This window comes from Benincasa hispida, chromosome 8, assembly GCF_009727055.1.
Source record: "Benincasa hispida cultivar B227 chromosome 8, ASM972705v1, whole genome shotgun sequence".
Classification (NCBI taxonomy): Eukaryota; Viridiplantae; Streptophyta; class Magnoliopsida; order Cucurbitales; family Cucurbitaceae; genus Benincasa; species Benincasa hispida.
The window spans coordinates 35,537,879-35,560,666 of record NC_052356.1 but is presented as its reverse complement, the minus strand read 5'-3'; the positions used below and the strand labels follow the sequence as shown (position 1 = coordinate 35,560,666).

The window sequence follows — 22,788 nt, the reverse complement described above, 5'->3', positions numbered from 1 at the left end:
TTACAATAAAACACATATATTAGTTATATGATTGCATATATATACGACAATATGTAATATATATTCATGGGTAACCTTTTATCTATGAGTGAATACAGAAGATAATGGGATCTCTCTTTTTGATATTAGACACTAAATATGTGAAAATTCAAGTAGAATCATCGTTAGAAATTTCGAGATTTTGAAAAGCTAAATTTTCGTAGGGGAAGTTCGTTTTTCCCTCAATTTCGATGAAATTTCGAAATTTCAAAAGTATTTCGAGGATATTTCGATTCCCTCCGTTTCAATGAAATTTTGAAATTTCGAGAAAAATTCAAAATTTTTCTATTTTTTTTATTAATTACGTTAGTCCAACTTGTTTTTCAATTTTATGGTCTTGATTACATACAATTCTATAGTTTCACACACCAATGTCATTTTCGACAAAGGATTAGGCCTTTTTTATGTGGTACTTTTTCTAATTTCCAACTTTTCTCAATTTTTAGCTTTATGTTCGACCCAAAAATCTCATTTTTAAAGAAATTAAACTTGAAAAAAACCACAAAAAATATTCTATTTTATTTTTAACCTCATTCAAACTTTTTTTAATTAAAGTTTTACATCATTTCACCTCAAAATTGAATTGATATGAGTTTTTTTTTTTTTTTACCATCCAGAACTTTCTTAATTTTCACATCATTTCATCTCAAAATATTTCTAAATTTTATATTATTTTGTAATTATTTTTCTCTTCATTTTTTAAACTTATGTGCTTACATCAACATTTATACATACATTTACAATAGACGTCTAAATCTTTAACTAAAAATGGTCAATTATAGTCTAATTAAGCCACAATGAAATTTTCATTAATTAATTATAACAATTTCCATCAATTTCCATCAATTTTCATAATTTTTTTCAAAACTTCTATCGGTATCAATATTTTGAAAATAGAATATATTAAAGTAATCATGGTAAATGTTATATACTATAATGAGAATTGACATTGGTATGTATATATGATATATTTTAAAATGATATAGAAAAATAGTTCGGGTTAAATTATAGTCGTAGAGTGAACCGAGGTGACAAAGTGAAAGGATATTGAGTTCAACAAGTAGATAGAGACCCAAGAAAGGAGTTGACAACAATGACTTAGTCTTAATAGAACCAAATGTACGAAATTGTAGCATATGAAACATATATATAAGCAGGAATATATCATATCTTTCCGTTGCACATACATTGTGCTATATATGATTTTCATATGTTTTCATGTAATATATATATATATCATTTCATATATTTTCATACACACTGAGTTAATTTGGCAAAATAAGGTGATTTGGAGTAATGAGGAATTAAAAAAACATGCAATGAGTGCATATAAAAATTTCCCATTTTACAAAATGCACAAATCCCAGCATTCTTGCTTCAAATACAAACACATGTATATATCTACAGCAGTGAAGAAATACAAACCAACACAGTTAATACACACTAAGTTTCCATCACATAACTCCTGAGAAAGATCCACTCTGATCGAAGATTCAGAATCAGAGCTGCCAGAAAGAAATGTGCAAAGCAAATCTACTTCATATTCCTGAATGCAGAAAAAATGAGCAAAACCTAATAGCAGAACTCCATTTATGGAACCTACTTTCTTTCTTTATCATCATCTTCAAATGCATGTTTATTTGCTGAAAAGAAGCTGAATTGGCCGAGTGTAGTTGTTACAAACTTGGGTGGCAAAATTTTTCAAATCAAGACGACGACATTTGGGAAAACCAAGAGGAAGATATAGGAGTCATTGTCTTGTTTTGCTGTGAAATTGAGCAGTCCTCTGGCTCTACCAAAGGCACTCAGAAAGTAAGCTACTTCATTGCAAAGGATGTGTTGGAGCAAACAAATGAGAAAGAGGTAGGTTATGAGAATGATGACATTAGTAAGCAATGCAAACCTCTTATTTACATTCCTTCTCAAGCAGCTTTTAATCGATGCGCAAGCTATTATATTTCCCGCATGCACTTTGCAACAGGAAATGATCTGTTTTGTTCTTTTAGAACCTATAAAGAAGAAGCTGTAAGTTCAAATAATGATAGTAAATAGATATGGTGCTTCAAGTGGGATATAAGACATTTCAAACCCAGGCATAATACCTGTGCCTCTAACTGGGCAATCCTCTGTAAAGACGCCTGTTCAATGCAAGCCCGGCGCTTGCACTCTTCTTCAAGCAAACCAGTAATTTGGTATCTTAGCTCAGCCATTTCTTGAGCAAGGTCTTCTGCTTCTTCTTTTGCTTTCAACTTCTCCTCTCTTAACTCCTCCTGTCAAGTGTCGACCACTAGAACGTTAAAACCTGGAGGCTTCAAATAAGCAGAATCATATTGCCTAGAAGAAGAACCAATTAACTAAACCAACTGGATTCTATAGACAGCTCAAAATTAGAAAAAAGGAAATGGGGTCTCCATGAGAATCTTGCATCTGTGTATAAGATATCAGAGACCATAGCATGCATCATACCTTGAGTTGCATCACAAGAAGTTCATAATCTTGTATCTGCTTTGCCATCACATCCATTTTGACTTCTGAATTTGCATCTGCAAATAGTGCAACTGCTAATTTTGGAAGAAGTTGGCCTAAGACTTCGCCACAACTGTCATAAAAAATAATATTATGTAAATGGCAGGGCAAGAATTTGCATCCACTTCTGAATTAGCATTTTCGAAAGTGAATTAATGGATTCTCTAGGACCAGATAAGTCATAAGTTGTAATCCAGATTTCATTCTTCACTGGGATAAAGGGTCGTTATTTATAACTTGGAAGGAAAGCAGGTACGGAGTATTCAAACAACAAAAAACTCTGCCAAGGCACCAACAACCATAGAAAATTGTGATGAAAAGAGTGTTACGCACCAACACATATGGTCAACAATGAAGTTCTAACACACTTCCCAAAGTAATTAAAATCCAGAGGCATAGGCCGTGGATTTTAAAGTTATATCATATGTACCTAGTCTCAAGTAATGATGTTAACTTGCTATCGTGGTCATTCCTCACAGTATTTTGTGATCTCTCCTTGTTTTCAATCAATTCCTCAACACTTCGACAAAATGTGGAGCCATTTCTTGTTGACATATCCAGCTCTCTTTGAAGTTCCTTATTTTCTCTCTCCAGAGACTTAACATTTTTCTGTGCATTCTGAAGCTCCTCAATCAATCTATCCATCTTATCATTTAAATTAAGAGCTTCTTCCTGGACTTTCTTAGTTTCTAAGTAACGCTGCTCCATGGCCACCATATCCAATTTCATACTCTCAATTTCACATTGAGACTCCAGTGTCATAGCCGAGATAGACTCCTCAAGTTTTTCTATGATCGAATTTGATTCCTGTAGCTCCTTTTCTTTGTCATCTAATTTCTGCATCAAGAAAAGATACTCCGAGTTTGAACGCTTCACCTCTTCCTCTAACTTGCCAGCCTTTTCTTGCAAACGCTCCATGTGAACTAATTTAAATTCGAGGTTCTCAACGTGTTCTACAAGGTAGTTTAGTTCTGTGTTCCTTGTACATAGTTGATCCTGCAGGTAATCTGTGATGAATGTTGTTGTTGGACTAAGTTAAAAAGAGACTCATAAGAATGAATATGACGTCAAATGGAGGACAGCATGCTGCCAGAGACATTGAACCATGCCAGAAATTCAACAATCATCATTTTCTTAGAATCATTAACGACCAGAAAATGCAATAATAGTCTACATGTCAGCTCTTAATGTAAACGATCGCTTAAGGCCGAAAAAATTATCCACATTAAAAAATGTCACCAAAACAAAACATTAATTAAAAGAACAAATAATTTCATAATTTAATATCGCTAAAATTGTAGGACATAAGAAATGTTGAAAGGGGAAGAAAAGGACGAGTCCTAAACTCCAATCCTAGGGGTTGATAAGAAATAATAATTATTAAAACACATACGCACGCACACACTCTTCCAATGGACTTCAAATGAAAAAGCGTTTAGCTAGAAAAGTCTACATCAAACACCATCTAACAAACCTAAATTTATATACACACGCGCATATGTATGCATATCTGAATTTATAAGATAGACTTATCAATTTAGTCTATAAATGATTTTAAAAGCTTCCTCAAATGTTCATTTACAAGAGTCCAAAATAGAAGGGTCCCTAACACATTACCATTACAGACAACTTCCAGTACCTATTTCCTGAGTGCAGTTTGTCAACTCCTTCTCCAAGCTTTCAATGCGTAGCTTGTCTTCCTTGCTTGCTTCTGATAAGGAGTTCACATGTAGTTCCAGCCGCTGCATCAGATGAAGTAAAAAAAAAAGAAAAGAAAAAAAGTCACAACGTTCTTCTAGATTGTAATGGAAATGTCTATGTTATGTTTCAAGTGCTCAATTTAGATGAACTGAGTAGGCATGCAAAAGGAATATAAGGTTACAATACTAAAACAATCTCAATTCACCGAACTAATCCAAATAGCTGCTGAGGAGATGAAAAAAACATCGAGCATATCAAGATTACCCATCACATTCTGCATAGTAAAAGGGGAAACATTCAGCGTGAAACTTACTCTTATCAGGTCAAAGCTTTGAGGCCGTGAATGTATTAGTGTGTCCTTTTCTTTCTTTAGCTGCATAATTAAAATGATACCAATTAAAGAAAAAAAAAACTTAAAGAAGATGATAAAGGCACAAATCTATCTAATTTGCCCAAATATACAGGACACATATAATACTTGGGAATATTAATGTCTTTTCTTATTTTAAGACAAAGGGACTTTATGACCAAACTTGAGCCAATATTACAGACATCAAAAAAATTCCCAAGAGGAATATGAAGTTATACGCAGTGTTTTTAAATGCCCAAGGCGCCTTAAGGCGCAATGGCCCTCCAGAGCCTAGGCACAAGGCGCACAAAAAAGCGCAGGCTTTTTTTTGTGAGACGCACTGTATATAAAAATATTACATTAAAAAGAGAGAGTATAATTAAAGTGGAAATATGGAAAAAAGGGACCCAAAACACAAGAAATTTTGCATTTAAGTTTGGTAAACTTGATCCTTTTAGTTAACAAAGAGGAAAATCCTTAATTATTACTATTTTTTAAAATAATTGAAAAGCCCCAAGGCGCAGGGCTTTGATCTTTGAGGCTTCACAAAAGGCGTGCGCCTAAGGCATGCCTTATTTTGTGAGACTCGCTTTTCCAAGGCGCCAGACTTGCGCCTTGGGCCTAGGCGCGTGCCCGAGAGGGCTTTTTAAAACACTGGTTATACGGGTCACAAGAAGGATATTTCCAACAACTTGAAGCAACACAACCACTTCTAGTAATTTTAATTTCCAAACTCGTGTCTCAAGACAAACTTTCAGAAAGTACACAGACAATATACCTGCCGACATCTTGACTCAATCTCTAGAAGTTCCTCTAAATCAGATGAACTATAGCTAATGCTCCTGCGACTCAACATTGGTGAAATGGAATCCTTAGACATACGAGGAATGCACAGGCGACAAGGACAAGTACCTGGACATCTAAAACCGTCAGAAAAAACGTAAAACACAAAATTATTACTAAAGCATGAGCATGAACAAATTCCCATAAGGAAGCTAAGAGAATAAAAGGGAAACCCCAACTACAGTTTCCATTCAGAAATGGGAACAAAAGAAAAAAAATGTCAATTTCAATTTTCAAAAAAAGGTCCACAGCTGGGGAAAAAAGAAAATGAATTATACCTCCATCCCTTTCCTGCTGACAAACAATTACAGGTCCAATAAAGATATAGGATAATACGGTTCAACAAATTCATCGCAACAAGCCAAAAATCCGTTCAACAAATTTCAGTAAACTTTAACCAAGTAATCCATACGCAAAGCATATGGAACAATGAACAATACTTTGCTTTTATCTACCGGAAGCTGAAAAAGATTACACGGGAAAGTACCTTAATGAAAGCGAACTTTATCCTCCGAAGGATGAGTACCTGAGAATATCGATGATTTCGTATTTTCCGATCGACTTTGAAAAAAATGGCTCGCAGAAAACGTATAAAGAAACGAATTTGAATCCTCGAAAGCAATTCATCAACAGTCAGAAAGAAATGCATCAAAATTGATTTGGTTTCCAATTATGGTTGGGTCCCATCGACAGCCAAAATAATGGCGGAGATTTTAAGCTGTCATGAATCATGACGGTGGAATTGAATTGAACTGATTTGGGCCGGTTTGATAGTTTAAATACTTATATGGTTGGGCCTCAAAGGCCCAAAATATAAACTTAATATCCTGAATATAAATTTGAAAATAAGGAATTTAACCCAAAAAAATAAAAAAGATATATATTTCAGGTTATGTTTAATTATAAATTTGGTCTCTATGGTTTAGAAAATATTAGAATTTAGTTTTTGCGATTTGATGAGGCTCATAAATAGTCTTTAGAGTGGAAAATTTCACAAAATGACCTAAAAACCAAAAGCTTTTACCAATTACCTCTTCCTAAAAATTTTTATACAACTGATCTTTTGCCTTTGTGAAATTCCAAAATTACACCCAATTGAAAAACACATCAGACTGTTTGATATTTGTGCCTCTAGGAATATTTTACAATGATAGATCCCTTCATTTCCTTCGTTTCCTTCTCAAAGTATTTCTCTCCGAAGAATTTTCTCTCAAATTTGCTCTCATTTTCTCTCCAAACTTCAGCCGAGCACTCCTCGCAAGTTTCTCGCCGGTCTTCTCTACGCACTTGCCACCATCATCGTGATCTGAAAGGTATGAGACTCTTCTCTTTGAAGAATGCATGTATTCGAGGTTTGACTATCTTTTAGGGTTTAATCGCGTATTCGTTCGTAATCGACTGTTAAGAGAATATTAAGCAATCGGATAGAGAATATTAAGCGAGCGTATAGAGAATATTAAGCGTTTAGAGAATATTAAACGAGCTTTTAGGTATTATTAAGCAATCGAATAGAGATTACTAAACAGTCAAATAGAGAATATTAAGCGATCATTGAAATATTTATTTTGTGATCGTTTAGGTTTATATCGTGTGATTGTTTAGCTATCTGTTATGCGATCATTTAGCTAACTGTTACGTGATCGTTGATATATCTATTATACGATCGGTTAGTTTGTGTTATGCGATCGTTTAATTTTTGTTATGCGATCATTTACTAATTGTTGTAATGTACATGCTTGTCAGATTGGTAAGATGATCATCCCTGCAGAGAAATATTTCCCTGCTACAGCCTCTTACCAAGTCCACAAAACTACCTCTGTGATTAAGAATAAGTTGACAGAAGAACATATGAGACTTATAGGAAATGGTCCATTGTTAGATATAGATCTTGTTTTTAATGGACAACTTTTACACCATTTTCTGTTAAGAGGGGTAACGAATGTGAACCCAGACGTTATATCATTCAACATTCTAGGGGAGAAGGTAACATTCTCCCAAGATGATTATAACTTGATAACTGGGTTGTGGCCGACTAGGGAAACAGTAGAAAGAGAAAAAATGGTGAAAGGCTACGAGAGCTAATTCTTGGACTGAAGGACCCAAATGAAAAGGATAGTTCTTGCAAGGATGTGGAGACCACATTCGAGAAGTTCAATTTTACTAATGACGAAGATGTTGTCAATGTTGCATTGGCACTATTCATTGAAATGGTAATGATTGAAAAAGACAAGAAAACCCAATTTGATGTGAATATATTTGGGATTGTCGATGACCATGAAGTCTTTGTACATTACGACTAGTCTTCTCTCTTTTATAAATACATTGAATAGCATGAGGACTATCATGTACGGGAATAATGAGGCATATGATTCAAAGAATGCAGAAAATAATCACCATATCTCATATTACTGTATAAAGGGATTCGCACTTGCATTCCACATATGTACTTTTGTTTCTGATTCACTTTAATATACATTAAACCTGTGTGTTATAGATTTATAACAAAGTTCCCATATCGTAGGTTTGGGCTTACGAAATTTTATCCACGTCAAGTAAGTTCATAGCCACCAAAGTCAGCAAGGTTGCAATTCCTAGAATTCTTAGATGAACTTGTTCTCGTGCTACATCTTATAAAGCATCAAACAATAAAGTTCTCTAGCCAAAAAAAGTAAGTAACTTATCGCTTCTAACTTGCTTATTTGTTTATAGTTTCAAGCATTCTGACTTGCTCATTTGTTTATGCACAGACTATTGTTGTGTTGACACTTATAGTGCAAATGAGATAAGGTACAAAGAAGACCGACTGGAATGACTTAATGTGGTTCATGTTGTTGGAGAAAGAAGGATCGAAGGGGTTGAACACTCCATCGATACTCACAAATTCTTTAGGAGGCACGAAGAGCATGAACCCCATGTAAATCAGCCTGTAAATATGCAATGTATAGAATCGGAACCACGTATGTCGATTCAGACTAACCCCATAGAGTCAAAACCATGTATACCAATTCAGACTAAACCCTTGAAGGGTAAGAGGGCATGTGATGAAACATCAAATAGGCAGCAGAAGTCCTAAAGACATCGTCATTCCAAATCCTACAAGGTTCTTAGGGAGGAAATTAAAGAAGATTGTTAAGATAATATAAACGATTGCTTATATTTTCTAAACGATCGTTTAAATATTCTTTGACAATCGTTTAGGTAATCTTAAACGATCATTTAGATAGGCCTAAACAATCATAAATTATCATAAACGATCGTTTACATATTCTTAAATGATTATTTAGAAAATATAGACGGTCATTTAAGATTATTAAATGATCGTTTAGATACTCTTAGTCGATTACCTCGCTTAACAGAATATTTTGTTTGATTTGTTCAGGATAATAATAATATAAGGACTCATCATGATGAGGGGGACAATAATGAGGGGATTTCTCGTGATAATAATATTGATTATGGTAACAATACAAAGGTTCATCATACCAGTGCAGAAGATCTCCCTTATACCCACAAAGAAACCTACCATGGAGAAGATCCCCTTCAAACCAGTGCAGAAGAACATGTCAACGAACATGTCAATACAGAGATTCATCAGGCCAATGATGCATGTGCATTTAGAAGTTGCACTCAAAACTTGACCTGTGCAAGTATCGATTCACAGTGATTGATTTGAGTTCATGGTACGAAAATTTCACATATTTGTTGAAATTACTCTTCACTCAACCATGTATTTACATCTTCCCTTTCCCAGGATGCTTTGATGGAGCCAGAGGGAATCGCTTCTAAGATCTGGTTAGAAGGTCTTGAAATGAAGGATGGCAAAGTGGCAAGCTTGTTGGATCACGAAGCACACATGAGGTTTTGGGTGGACTCTCGCTTCTTTACTGACTACGTGCTTGGACAATATAAAGAATACAAGCCAATGTGGACAGATGTTAACTTCTTATTTGGCCAATCAACATCAAACAACACTTGCTTATACTTGCCATCAATTTAGAGAGGTGCACAATCCTTGTATTTGACTCCAACTACATCGGTAGCGACATAATTGTGGTTATCTTCAACTCGTGGCCACTATCAGATTTGACATTTAACATAGGAGGTTTAAGTACGGGCAATAGGAAGAGAAGAGATCGAAGGTGAACCTCCAAAAGGGCAAGTCTGTAGACTGTGGCATTTTTTGTGCTAAATTTATAGAATATTGTGTAACTAGTGTTGATAGGGCTAGCTTAATACAGGATAATATGGCATTGTATAGGAAACAGTATGTTGCCCAGTTGTGGGCAAATAAATATTTATGGTAATAGAATTCAAATTGTACTATACATTTAACTAAGCAATCGCCTAAAACTAACTAAACGTTTGTATATATCTAAGTAAACAATCACACATAATAAATACAATATCGTATACAAATAACAAAGCAATCGCATACAAATGATAAAGCGATTGCATAGAATAACAAAGTTATCGCATCGATCGAAGTAAACGAACGCACATAATAACTAAGAGATCGCGCATAAATAACTAAGTGATCGCCCTTCATTTATAACAAATCGATCGAATACAAATTACATATCATTGAGCCTAGATGGGCCAGTGTCAGATGTTATTCATGTTTGTTTGCACATTTTTTTGTTATGTTCTCTCTGACCACATCGTGTACACCTATGTATTTGACGTGGCTCCTCTCCCATAGAAGTATCCTAATGGTTTGATGTCGACCGACACTTTCTACCTTTCATGGTGGTAGAATTTCAAAGTCTTCAAATTCTGGTCTTCGATTCCATTCTTGTCGATGTCCAATTGGAAAGATTGATTCAATATAAGCAGCAAGCATACATTCAACTATAAACCATTTTGCACATAATGTTTAAACATTAATGTTTCTAGGGTTGCTGCAGATATTGCATAAGAGCACAGGATCTCAATGCAATTAAACTCCATACAAGTACATGTCCATGAACGAAGATCAACGAACCCCCTTAAATATCCATCATCCACATTAATTATATGCATGTCCACCAGAGAAATACGATATGTTTTAGACATCAATTCTGATTCCTTAAGAATACTCATTGCGTAATTATTTACAATGTTTGTGCATTCCATTTCATGTGTACGTCAGATATAGAACCAACCTTGTAGCCACTCGCAGATATGCTCTAATAACTTCATGATTGGTAGTTCTCGTGCATCTTTCAATACTCCATTGAGGCATTCTTCTATATTTGTCGTCATCTTGTCATACCTACAATAGACTTGATAAACCCTTGCCCACTGTTTTAATCCAACCTCCTCGAGATAGGCCGTCACACCAGGATATTAATGGAGCTTAGCCCAAGACATCTGAAACTCAGACATTCTATAAACTTTCGCCGTTAGGTAAAAGTGTGGGATTATGTCCTTATTCTTAAATTTTTCAATCAAATTGTTCTGAATATGGTATATACATAGGACATGAAATGCATCAGGGAATATACTTGAGATAGCCTTCGCATTTTAGATGTGACAATCTAATATAATCATTGAATTCAAAATGCCTTCTATCAAAGCCTTATAATGAATCATGAACCAAGTCCATGATGCATCGTTCTCACCATCTACAATATTGAAGATGATAAGATAAACGTTATTATTGCCATCAATACACATTGCTATTAACAACACACCTTTGTATTTCTCGTGCAAATGGTTCCCATCAACAACGATTACTAGGTGAGTGCAATTCAAAAAACCCCTGATACACGGACCAAGTGCCATGAAGATGTACTTAAAGTATTGCATGCCCTCTACTTCAACCTCAAAGATCGTACCTGGATTTGCAAGCTTAAGTGTCTCGCCATATGCTCTAGCAATAGCATATGATCCTTTCGACGACCCTCGTGTGAACACAATCCATATTCTCAAGCATGATAAGCCCACTCGTAACTTATGTTCACTTCATAATCTCGTCGGACGTCTTTAATTATATCTCTCAGGCAGTATGTTCAACCAACTTGTTCGTATTTGGACTTAATTAAGTGTTCGATAATCCAACTTTTTACTTTTCGATGATTACTCATTTTCATTTCAAGAGAACATGTATGTTCGCTTGGATATTTCGTCACTTTGAAGGAATCACTTTCTTTTTTCTTTTTTTTTTTTTTTCATGGACCCTCCACTTGCATTCCTTCACCAAACACCAAATAATTAACAAGCTCTTTGTTGACTTTTTTACACGGTAGTCAAAGTTCTTTCTTAGTGCAAGCATCGATAATTTAATTGATAAATCATATTTCGAAAAGAAAATTTGACCAATCTTTATATCTTCATCATTCAGATAGTCATGAGGTATTGTGATGACGTCGTCATATGATGGACCCTCTGATGGTCAGGATATATCTATAAATAGTCAGATTGGAACGGTAGAATGCATTTGAACAGAAGGCATCACAACTGGTGGGATGAGAGCAAGTGGTGTTGAAACATGGATGTAAGGTGTTGGAGAAGTTTGTGGTCCTGAAGGTTGTCCATATCCATGTTCAGTATCAAACTGCGAAGTATATCCGGGTTCAAGTTACATGGCTCAATATGATATCTAGTGAAGACATGGTGTGAATATTACGCTGGAATGGTTGCAAACCCAAAGTTTTGACTGGTTGAAATGGGTTGATCAGTTGAATTACAATGTTGGTACATATTGTCTATGTGTACTCCATGACTTTCACAAGGTGTAACTGATACAAATAATGACATCCAAGATGCATCACTGCCTTCTAGAAAAAAGTTAAGGTCTTCATCATTGATTATGTCAACCGCGGGAGCTAGGACTAATAAATTGTAACAACATTTGATATGTATATCAAACATATCCGGATCGATATTCAGTTGTTGGTGCATAATACTCACTAATTCACTAACTGTTATTATCATTTCTGATTTTCAGACCTTTCATATGACCTCCAACATAATTTCTTCTAGACTCATCCCAATCCCCACCAAATCGTACAAAGATGCAAAGTAGCATCATCGATCTACAATGGGATAAGCAAATCTTAAGCAATATCCCATAAAAGTTTAAGAAATCACCCAGTAATTGATAAGTGATCGCCCAACTATTTATAAGTGTTCGTTTAGTATTGTATATGTGATCTTATATAAATTTCTGAAGGATCATTTATACAATACTACACGTTCGTTTATAAATTACTACACGATCGTTTATAAATTACTACACGATCGTTTATAACTTACTATATAATCGTTTATAACTTACTACACGATCGTCTAGTAATTTATGAACGATCGTTTATATTGTAATGAACGATTGTGTATATATTACTATACAATCGTTCATTTAATGCTAAATAACACTTATTATGAAAGCAATCTGGGACAAGAAATATTGTAAAATATCACTTACATTATCTCCATTTCTGAATCTGACGATGAAAGCGATAAACGAGGATGTTAGACTGAAGTTATGAGAGAACACTCCGAGAGAACAGTGAGAGAATTTCATGGGGAGTTTGACAGAAAGTGAATACTGAGAATGATCTTTCATTCTGTTCATACCAATATTATTCAATGCTATTGGTAGAATATTAGTTGGGAATAAATGCTTTGGTGGAATGTTCGTATTACATTGAATGCATGTTAAATGAATGCTTGAGAAATTGTTGAAGGAAGAAGATGGAAGGCTTTGGTCTGAAGACTTTTAAAATTGGGGGTAATTTTGGAATTTCGCATCGGCAAAAAGTCAATAGTTGAAAAGTTTCTAGGAATAGGTCATTAGTAGAAAAATTTTTGGTTTTTGGGTCATTTTGTGAAAATTTTCCTTTATAGTTTAATAAAATTCTTGTACACCGTATGGAGTATTTATGATCATTGGACTAAATTTTAATATACGACGTAATGACTAAATTTTAACTTTCTTCAAATCATAGAGACCAATTTGTTATTTAACCTTCTTTGTGTTGGTATTTTTAAATATATTTGTTAGTACTATAACTTATACCAGTTGAATATGTTCATATTAGCATGAATATGTGTTTTATGTTTTATGCTATAAATTTTTTATAATAGTTATTTATAGTATCATATAATTTATAATATATTATTACTGTCTCTTATACACATCTAGATGTGTATAAGAGACAGGTATATATATATATCTTAAGTTAACAAAAGTAAAATGGATTTATAATATGGAATATTATACTTATATAAGTTTTTTATTATTTTAAATATAATTGTGAATATAAAAATTCTAAATTCAAATTTTGGACGCATGTTATTTCCATAGTTTCTATGATAGATGATCATGAAATCAGCAAATAGTTCTAAAAAAAAATCTTAATTGAATCCATTTCTTTGAGTCATTTGGTTGAAAGATTTTTTGCATGAAAATTGACAGACACACAAAACTCATGTTTGTTTCACAGTTTCAACACTTTGTGTGAGTAGTGTTGGATTTTTGACAAAATATTAGAAGTATAGATTTCCCACATCAAAAATATAAAGTAAAGTCATAGGCTTGTCCTACATTAAAAAGGTTGAAGAAAGTCATGGGCTTGTCCTACATCGAAAAGTTTTAGGAAAGACATTGGCTCCAAGCCTATAAAATGAGTCCATACCTTTGATTTTCAGTCATTCCAGTTAGAAACATTTTAAGCTTGAGTGTGATAACTCTAGTTAAATTCCTTTATGTATTCTCTAATTTAAGAGTAGGAAAATGGTGTGAGTAGTATAAAAGGTTTGAGAGAGTGCTCTTGTAATTAGGATTATGAAAGAGAATTGTTCCATGTGATTGTAACAATTTTTCATATAGTGGATTTCTTTTTTGTGGGGCATGGTTTTTCTCCTAAGTTGGGAGTTTTTACGTAAATTCTTGTATTTCCTATTTTATTGGTTTCCTTTTAACTTCTCTCTCATTTTTTATTTATTCCTGCGGTAGAAATAGGAGGTTTTTCCCAACAAGTAGCTATTCCCGAGCATCCTCATGTCCCACATACAAGGGTTTTCTATTTCATTCGAAAACTGTGGGTTTTCTCCTTCCCTTCTCTACATGTTTTTTCATTTTGTATATAGTTAATTAATTAATTAATTAGTATTAATTTAACAAAATTAATATAAATATTTATTTTAATAAATCAATAATAATCTACTAAAATATTTATTTAACTTATTTTTACAATAGAATTTTGGTAATTAATTAATTAACTAACAATATCTTAAATATATTTAATTAATAAACTAAGATTAGTTAAATTTAGTTAGTACAAAAATTTATTCGTCAATAATAATAATTGATTACTTATTTTTTATAATCAGGCAATTATTATTGAGATTAACTTTAACTTGATTTTATTGTGAAATTGAGGAGCACGGCGGGAACACAGATACGGAGAAAGTATAATATAATAATATATTTATATAATAATAATAATAAATATAATAAAACTAAATCATAAAATAACTAAAATTATAAAATTGGATAATATGAAAATTAATGGAATTCTCACCAATGTGCATCATCTTAAGATCTACCAAATGCCACTATTTATAGGCAAAGTGGCAAGTAGGATGTGAACTTATATGGACACCAAGCATAGATTATTACAAGACACATGGACAATATAAAAAATGACACATGGCTTTCCGAACACTAGGCTTTGGGCATCTATTTTTATGATATTTATAATACTCCTCTTAGATGCCCATATATATATATGAAACATGCCTCGTTAAAATCTTACCAAGAAAAACTCAATGGGAAAAAAAACCCTAATGAACGAAAAATAGTACATATTTTATATAATACATACTCCTAAAAGAATACAATATATTTACTCCCCTTACGAAAACATCACTTCAAATCTCTTAGTCGTCACATTCCAATATTGTGCACCAATTTTTCAAAAGTTGTGGTTGGTAATGCTTTTGTAAATAAGTCTACCGGGTTATCCTTCAAACAAATTTGTTGTACAGTGATGTCATCATTTTCTTCAAGATCATGAATGTAGAAAAACTTCAGTGAAATTTGTTTTATTCTATCTCCTTTAATATATCCTCCTTTGGTTTGAGCTATGCAAGTTGTGTTGCCTTCGTATAATATTGTTAGAAGATTTTTATTACAAGACAAGCCACACATTTCACGAATGTACTGAGTCATTAACCTCAACCACACACATTCTCGACTAGCCTCGTGAATGGCAAGAATTTCAGTATGATTTAAGGAAGTGGTTGTTATGGTCTGTTTCACTGATCGCTATGATATAGCAGTTCCTCCACATGTGAACTGATAATCTGTTTGAGATCTAGCTTTTGTGGATCAGATAAATATCCATAATCTACATAACCAACTAGATCAAAATTTGATTTATTTAAATAAAACAAACTCATATCAATTGTTCCTCGGAGATAATGAAGTATATGCTCAATTCTGTTCCAATGTATTTTTGTAGGAGAAGGACTATATTTAGCTAATAAATTTACTAAAAGACAATATCTGGTCTTGTATTATTAGCAAGATATACAAGCGCACCAATTGTACTAAGATATGGTACTTCAGGACCAATTAGTTCTTCATTATCGTCTCGAGGTTGAAATATATCTTTCTTTATATCCAATGAATGGACTTCTATTGGAATATTTAATGGATGTGTTTTGTCCATATAAAATCTTTTCAAGATTTTTTCTGTATAAATTGATTGATGAATAAATATTCAATCTGTTAAATGCTCAATTTGCAAACCAAGACAAAAAAAATTTTTTTCGAGATCTTTCATCTCAAATTATTTCTTAAGATATTCTATTGCCTTTGAAAGCTTTTCAGGAGTTCCAATTATATTCAAGTCATCAACATATACAATTATAATAGCAAATTCTAATTGTGATTTCTTTAAAAAAACACACGGACATATTGGATTATTTTGATATCCTTCTTTCAATAAATATCCACTCAGGCGATTGTACCATATTCATCTTGGTTTCTTTAATCCATATAGTGATCTCTGTAACTTTATGGAATGTCATTCCCAGAAAATTGATGTATATGTTTCAAGTACCTTAAATTCTTTTGGGATTCTCATGTAAATATCATTATCAAAAGATCCATATAAATATATTGTGACTAGATCCATAAGATACATATCCAGACTTTCATACACAACAGGTCAATTAAATATCTTAGTGTGATTGCATCCACCATTGGAGAATATGTCTCCTCATAATCAATACCAGGTATTTATGAAAAACCTTGTGTAACTAGTCTTATTTTGTATCTTATGACCTCATTATTTTCATTTCTTTTTCTCACAAATACCTATTTGTATCTCACAAGGTTGACACCTTCTGGTGTTCAGATTACTAGTCCAAAAACCTGCTGTTTTGAAAGCAAATTTAATTTTGTCTCGATTGCTTCTTTCCACTAAAGCCAATTTTTTCTATGTCGACATTCTTCAACGAATTTTGGTTCAGGATCCTCATTTTCAAATATAATATCAAGAGTAACATATACTAAAAAATATTATCAATAAGTACATTTGTTTAATTCCATCATTTTCTTGTCATGATATAGTTCATTGAAATCTCATTATTATCTTTAGGTATTTCACTTTCCACACTAGTCATGTTGAGGATTTCTTCATGAGTATTTACATCCTCAACCAAGTCTTTTTTAACTATTAATTATTTTTTGTTTTTTAGGATTTTTATATTTGGAACCCACTGGTCTACCACGCTTATGGCGTGTTCCAGACTCATAAGCGACAACTTGTTGTGTTGGGATATCAATTTTTTATGGAACATTTACAGCTGGTATATGTGACTTAGTTACTTTCTTTGCACCTATAAATGCATCTGGTAATTGATTTTCTATATTTTACAAATGAATTATTTTCTAAACTTCAAGTTCACATTGATCTGTAAATGAGACAATAACGATGCATTCCGTGTAATTTCTTTTTCTAATTTCTTAATTCTTCCCCTCTAATGTAAAATTTGTCTCACTAAAATGATAATCAGCAAATCGTGCAATAAATACATCACCCGTTAGGGGTTCAAGATATTTGATAATTGCTGGGGAATCATATCCAACATATATTCTTAACCTCCTTTGAGGACTCATTTTAGTGCATTGTGGTGGAGCAATTGGAACATATACTGCACATCCAAAATTCTCATATGGGAAATATTTGGCTCATGACCATAAGCTAATTGTAATAGCGAGTACTTATGATAGACTACTAGCCTAATGCATATAAGTGACGTTGCATACAAAATAGCATGTCCCCATACAAATGAAGGAAACTTAACTTTTATAAGTAATGGTCTTGCAATTAATTGCAAACGTTTTATAAATGATTCTGCTAAACCATTTTGTGTATGAACATAAGCTATAGGATGTTCAACACTTATCCCAATTAACAAACAATAATTATCAAAAGTTTGGGATGTAAATTCACCAACATTATCAAGAAAAATGGTCTTAATTGTATAATCAGAAAATTGTGCTCTTAACTTAATTATTTGAGCAAGTAATCTTGCAATTGCAAGATTTCGACTTGATAATAAGCACACGTGTGACCATCTACTAGATGCATCTATTAATACCATAAAATATTTAAATGGTCTACTTGGTGGGTTAATAGGTCCATGTATATAACTATGAATTCGTTTTAAAAATGCAGGTAATTCAGTTCCCACTTTAGCTAGTGATGGTCTAATTATTAATGTGCCTTCAGAGCAAGCATCACATGATAATTCATTAGATTGAAGATTCTTTTGGCTCTTCAATGGGTGTCCACTTGAATTCTCAATAATTCTTCTCATTATTATAGACCTTGGATGACCCAATCTATCGTGTCAAATAGCAAATATATCTAGATTCATGAACTTCAGGTTCATTGTTGCATATGTTTCAATTGCTCGTATATGAGTATAATGCAATCCATAAGATAAAGCATGCAACTTTTCTAATATACGTTTTTCATTTGAGACAGTAGGGATAATATATAGATATTCCACATTATTCTTACGATCAATCTCAATATGATAACCATTACAACATATATCTTTAAAACTTAGAAGATTTCTCTTTGATTGATTAGAGAACAATGCATTGTCGATTGTAAATTTTGTTCCTCTAGGCAATATAATATTTATTTTTCCAAAATATTCGATCAAGTTTGTAGAACCTAATATTATATTTACTTTTGCTTTCAGCATTATCAATTTGAAAAAAAATAAAATTGTAAGTATTGTGTGTGTAGTTGCACTGTCTGCCAAACATAAATCTTCTTTGTTCATTTTTGAAACACTCATCATATGAAAACGATCCATGTTTCTTCACTAAAAGAAAATATTTATAATAAGAAAAATAACACTTAAAATATACAAAAATTACTAAAAAAAAAAACATGAAGATAGATAAAAGAAAACAACAACATTAAGTCTAGATATTCTCAAAGTCAAAAGAAACATTTGATGTTCCACCAACTGTGTCAATCTTCTCTTCAAGAGATTCAAAGAAGTCCGCCACATCCAAATTTGTCATGTGGGATAGGTCAAATATGTCCTTATTCTGGTATGCAAAATGTGCTTCGACATTTTTCTCCTTTTCCTTCACAGAGGCTTGATAAAGGTCAACTAAGTGTTTTGACGTACGACAGGTACGTGACCAATGCCCAGTCATTCCGCATGAGAAACATTTATTTTCAACACTCTTTGAACTCTTATCTTGTGGAACTTTTCCTTTCTGATAATCATTTTGTGTTGTTCTTTTGAAATTTAAATGATTAAAATGACTACCACGAAAATAATAATTATTTCTTCCTCTACCACAGTCATGACCTCGACCACGATTATTAACATTCACAACATTCACTTCAGGGAATGGTGTTGTTCCAGTTGATTGATGTTTGTGGTTATTCACAATAACTTGTTATTTTGTTCGACCACAAAAAGAAATGAAATTGTTCAAAATATTGTTTAAAACCTTTCTCTTGATATTGCTGCAGGAGCATATTCGAGACATAAAATGTAGAAAATGTTTTCTCTAACATATTAGCATCAGTAATTTTTTCTCCACATAACAATTTTGAACTAATTTTAAATAATGCAGAATTGTAATCACTTACTGATTTAAAATCTTGCAGCCTCAAATGCATCCACTCATAACGGGTTTTGGGAAGAATAACTTTCTTTTGATGATTATATATTTCTTTCCAATTTTTTCACAAGATACGGGGATCTTTTATTATAAGATATTCCATTTTTAATCCCTCGTGGAGATAATGACGAAGGAAAATAATAGTTTTTGCTTTATCCTGACTGGATTTTGTATTTTCTTCTTTAATTGTTTCTCCCAAGTTCGTAGCATCCAAGTGAATTTCGACATCAACCACCCATAACAAATAATTATTGTCATTAGTATCAAGAGCTGCAAATTCTAATTTTGTAAGGTTTGTTATGGTAACACTATCATAAAATAGTGTATTTATATTAGAAATTTAATATGTACGAAATATATAAAATAACATTTAATTTATTAATTATAATAAAGAGGAAAAAAATCGACCTACCTTCAGCAATGGAAGCAACAGGAGCTCGTGCTGATAACATGTTATGAAATTGAGGAGCACGACGGGAACACATATATTGAGAAAATATAATATAATAATATATTTATATAATAATAATAAATAAATATAAAATAAAATAACTAAAATTATAATTTTAATGGAAATAGGAATAATAGAAATTTTCTTTTTTATTCTAACCAATGTGCATCATCTGTAAGATCCATCCCAAAAGACACTCTTTATGGTTAAAGTGGACAAGTGAGATATGTGTTGGAAGGTAACAATGTGCAGCAGAAGAAAACCAGGATCCATAAATACTCTAATTCATTAATTTTGGCAGAAATGAAACCATGCTTCAAAGGAAAAAATGGGTTTGAAGAAAACTTCCTCTTAAGCTTCGATTTAGCTGCAAATCTCCACAGGATCTTGTTGTAGACCCACCTCAAGATCTTTCTTACTATCCTCTTAGAGATCCAAGATTGAGTAGTGGGACTCAAATAAGCTAGAATAAGGTAATTAGGAGAAGCTCATAGTAGCAACCATGTAGAAGAACACCCTTCTTCTCTCAAATTTTCTCCAAAATTTTGTTCGGATTGCTATATCTTAAAAACACTCCAAATTCTTCTATATATTGCAGAATTTATGCAAAGAAGTTTGCTGCATGGAGATGCCCTCATGCTTGGAGTTAATGAAGAGTTAAAGTGAGTTGTTGGTTTAGGTTTTAGATCCTAAAACTTCGTGTTTGTAAATTAATAATATTATTCTGTTTTTTTTTTTCGATTAAAGTTGTTAATTGAAATAAGTAATCTTGAACCCAATAAACTAAGGTCCTGAGGCAATTTAATTTAGTTTGAACTTTATGTAGTGATATAAATATGGATCAAGTTCAAATATATAGCCAAAATGGTCTATAGTATATGAATAAGGTTGGACGCCTTATTCTGGGGACACTATGGATGCGGCCCACTTTGTAGTTAGTACAAAATGTGATCCTGAATCGTTCATATAGAGATATGTGAGTGGGGGCATCCTATGCAATGAGTTTGTATAAGACTGAACCATGAAATAGTCACTTTTTACGTTCTAAATATCGTTTTATGTATAAAATTGACTATTTCGTTAATTGATGACCTAGGTAACTTAATCTTAATCCTGAGCTAACTATGAACTTCTGTTCACTCGGAATTATCCTTAGATATGTATATGTGAGGGCAGTTCATCATCGTTGGTCCAATAAGCTTCCCATTTCAAGGGTAAAATCAAGTGGATAGCTAGGAACATAGGGTGCAAGATGGAATTCACTCCTCCCTACTATAGGGATAGTAGATAGGTTGTTCACTATAGTACTGAATCCAGGTCTTAAACAAGAGGCCCCGCCCTCCCCTTGGCCCGAGAGGGATTCGGTTTATAGGTTGAACCTTAAACCAATTGTTCATTAGAGGATCAATGGAACTTAAGGAACAAGATGTAGTTTTGGGGTAAAACGGTTTTTATGACCCAGCCGAGATTACAAACAACCTATGAAGGATTAGCTTACTAATCATGGTTATATCAAATAGACACAAATATATCTACAGTGAGGGGAGTGTAACTACAGAACTTTAGTGGAATGACCCGTTAGTTAACAAATGTTGATTAATTAGGTTAAAGAGTTTTATCGATTAATCTCGGATTGTTGGAGCCCATGATCTGTAGGTCCATTAGGTTCCCCTTCTAGCTCATATGGAATAAACTTATAACAGTATGATAGAATGATTCGAATTGTTCGAATTGTTCGAATTAGGTGAAGAGAGAGAAACTGACAAGTATATGTGATATAGTGGTCAGATTTTTCAGTTTAGAGATACAGCTTTAATATTCAAATGTGATTTAAATATCAAGAATATGAATACGTTCATATTCGGAATTTCGGAAATAATGGAAATGGGCAAAGATGTAAAAAGTCAATTAGTTGACTTTTGACTTTAAAAAGTCAAACTTTGACCGACCTTATATTCAAATGTGATTTGAAATTCGAGAGAATGAATGTGGATTCATGCTCGGGAGGTCAAAATTAGTCAACACGAAAAAAACATAAAAAGTCAAATTGTTGACTTTTTTGGTCAAAGTTTGACTTTGACCAAATGACTATTTTGCCATTTGACTAAAGTTAGTGGGAAAATCCAAACTTTTGTTAGATAATTCTACTAACAAAATAGTGGGCTAGGTGATGGCTTATAGTGGAGACATTAAGCCTACTTAGATAGTGGATTCTAGGTGTTGGATTTTTATGGATTTATTTCATACAAATGTTGCATGGTTTTTTTTCTATAAAATGGGCTTTCAATTATGCATTAAAAACTTTTGTCATTTTTCCAAAATTGTTTTCTAAATTTGGGCTGAAAAAATCACTTTTCTTTGAGTGAAGTTCAAAAAAAGAAAACCTATACCTAACCCAAAATCTATCTTTTATTTCCAACTCTTTCTCTCTCTTGGGTTTCTTCATCCACTGGGTCCCACAACCCAGTTCTGAGTCCAGAGGATAGTAGGTCAACTCTAGTGGTGGTCCGGAAGAGTTCGGGTCGAGATTCAATGAGAAAAAGCGATTTTCGGGAGCTTCAAAGGTAAGTTAATTTACTGTTTTTCCTTCATTTTGCATGTTAATTTCCTTTTGATTAAAAACAATTAGAGTGTAATTAGGTCCTTTTTCCGTTGCGTATGTCTCGTGTTCCATCAGTTGGTGAGCTAGTTCATAAAGTAAATGGAAAATCAATTTTTCCAACT

At 33.0% G+C, this 22,788-nt stretch overlaps 2 protein-coding genes across 7 annotated transcripts; one reads left to right on the top strand and one right to left on the bottom strand.

Moving 5' to 3' along the window:
- Positions 1–1,343: 1,343 nt before the first annotated feature.
- On the bottom strand, positions 1,344–6,144 carry LOC120083557 (liprin-alpha-2). 6 transcript variants are annotated; one of them, XM_039039367.1, is made up of 8 exons: positions 5,946–6,143; positions 4,580–4,639; positions 4,205–4,307; positions 2,996–3,572; positions 2,506–2,638; positions 2,142–2,309; positions 1,943–2,048; positions 1,344–1,831 (listed from the first exon to the last, which is right to left on the bottom strand). In XM_039039367.1, exons 1-7 carry the CDS (start codon positions 6,105–6,107, stop codon positions 1,992–1,994), a joined length of 1,260 nt encoding a protein of 419 aa, XP_038895295.1. In that variant the 5' UTR covers positions 6,108–6,143; the 3' UTR covers positions 1,344–1,831; positions 1,943–1,991. The 6 variants fall into 6 exon arrangements, with proteins under 6 accessions (XP_038895295.1, XP_038895298.1, XP_038895297.1 ...); XM_039039370.1 differs by adding an exon at positions 5,394–5,527 and having other exon boundaries at positions 1,344–2,048; positions 5,985–6,116; XM_039039369.1 differs by adding an exon at positions 5,394–5,527 and having other exon boundaries at positions 1,344–2,048; positions 5,946–6,078.
- A 1,066-nt stretch (positions 6,145–7,210) lies between these two features.
- LOC120084030 lies at positions 7,211–9,455 on the top strand. The gene is made up of 4 exons (XM_039039934.1): positions 7,211–7,441; positions 7,495–7,743; positions 8,838–9,101; positions 9,210–9,455. The coding sequence occupies exons 1-4, from the start codon at positions 7,211–7,213 to the stop codon at positions 9,453–9,455; spliced, it is 990 nt and encodes a 329-aa protein (XP_038895862.1).
- Positions 9,456–22,788: the final 13,333 nt, after the last annotated feature.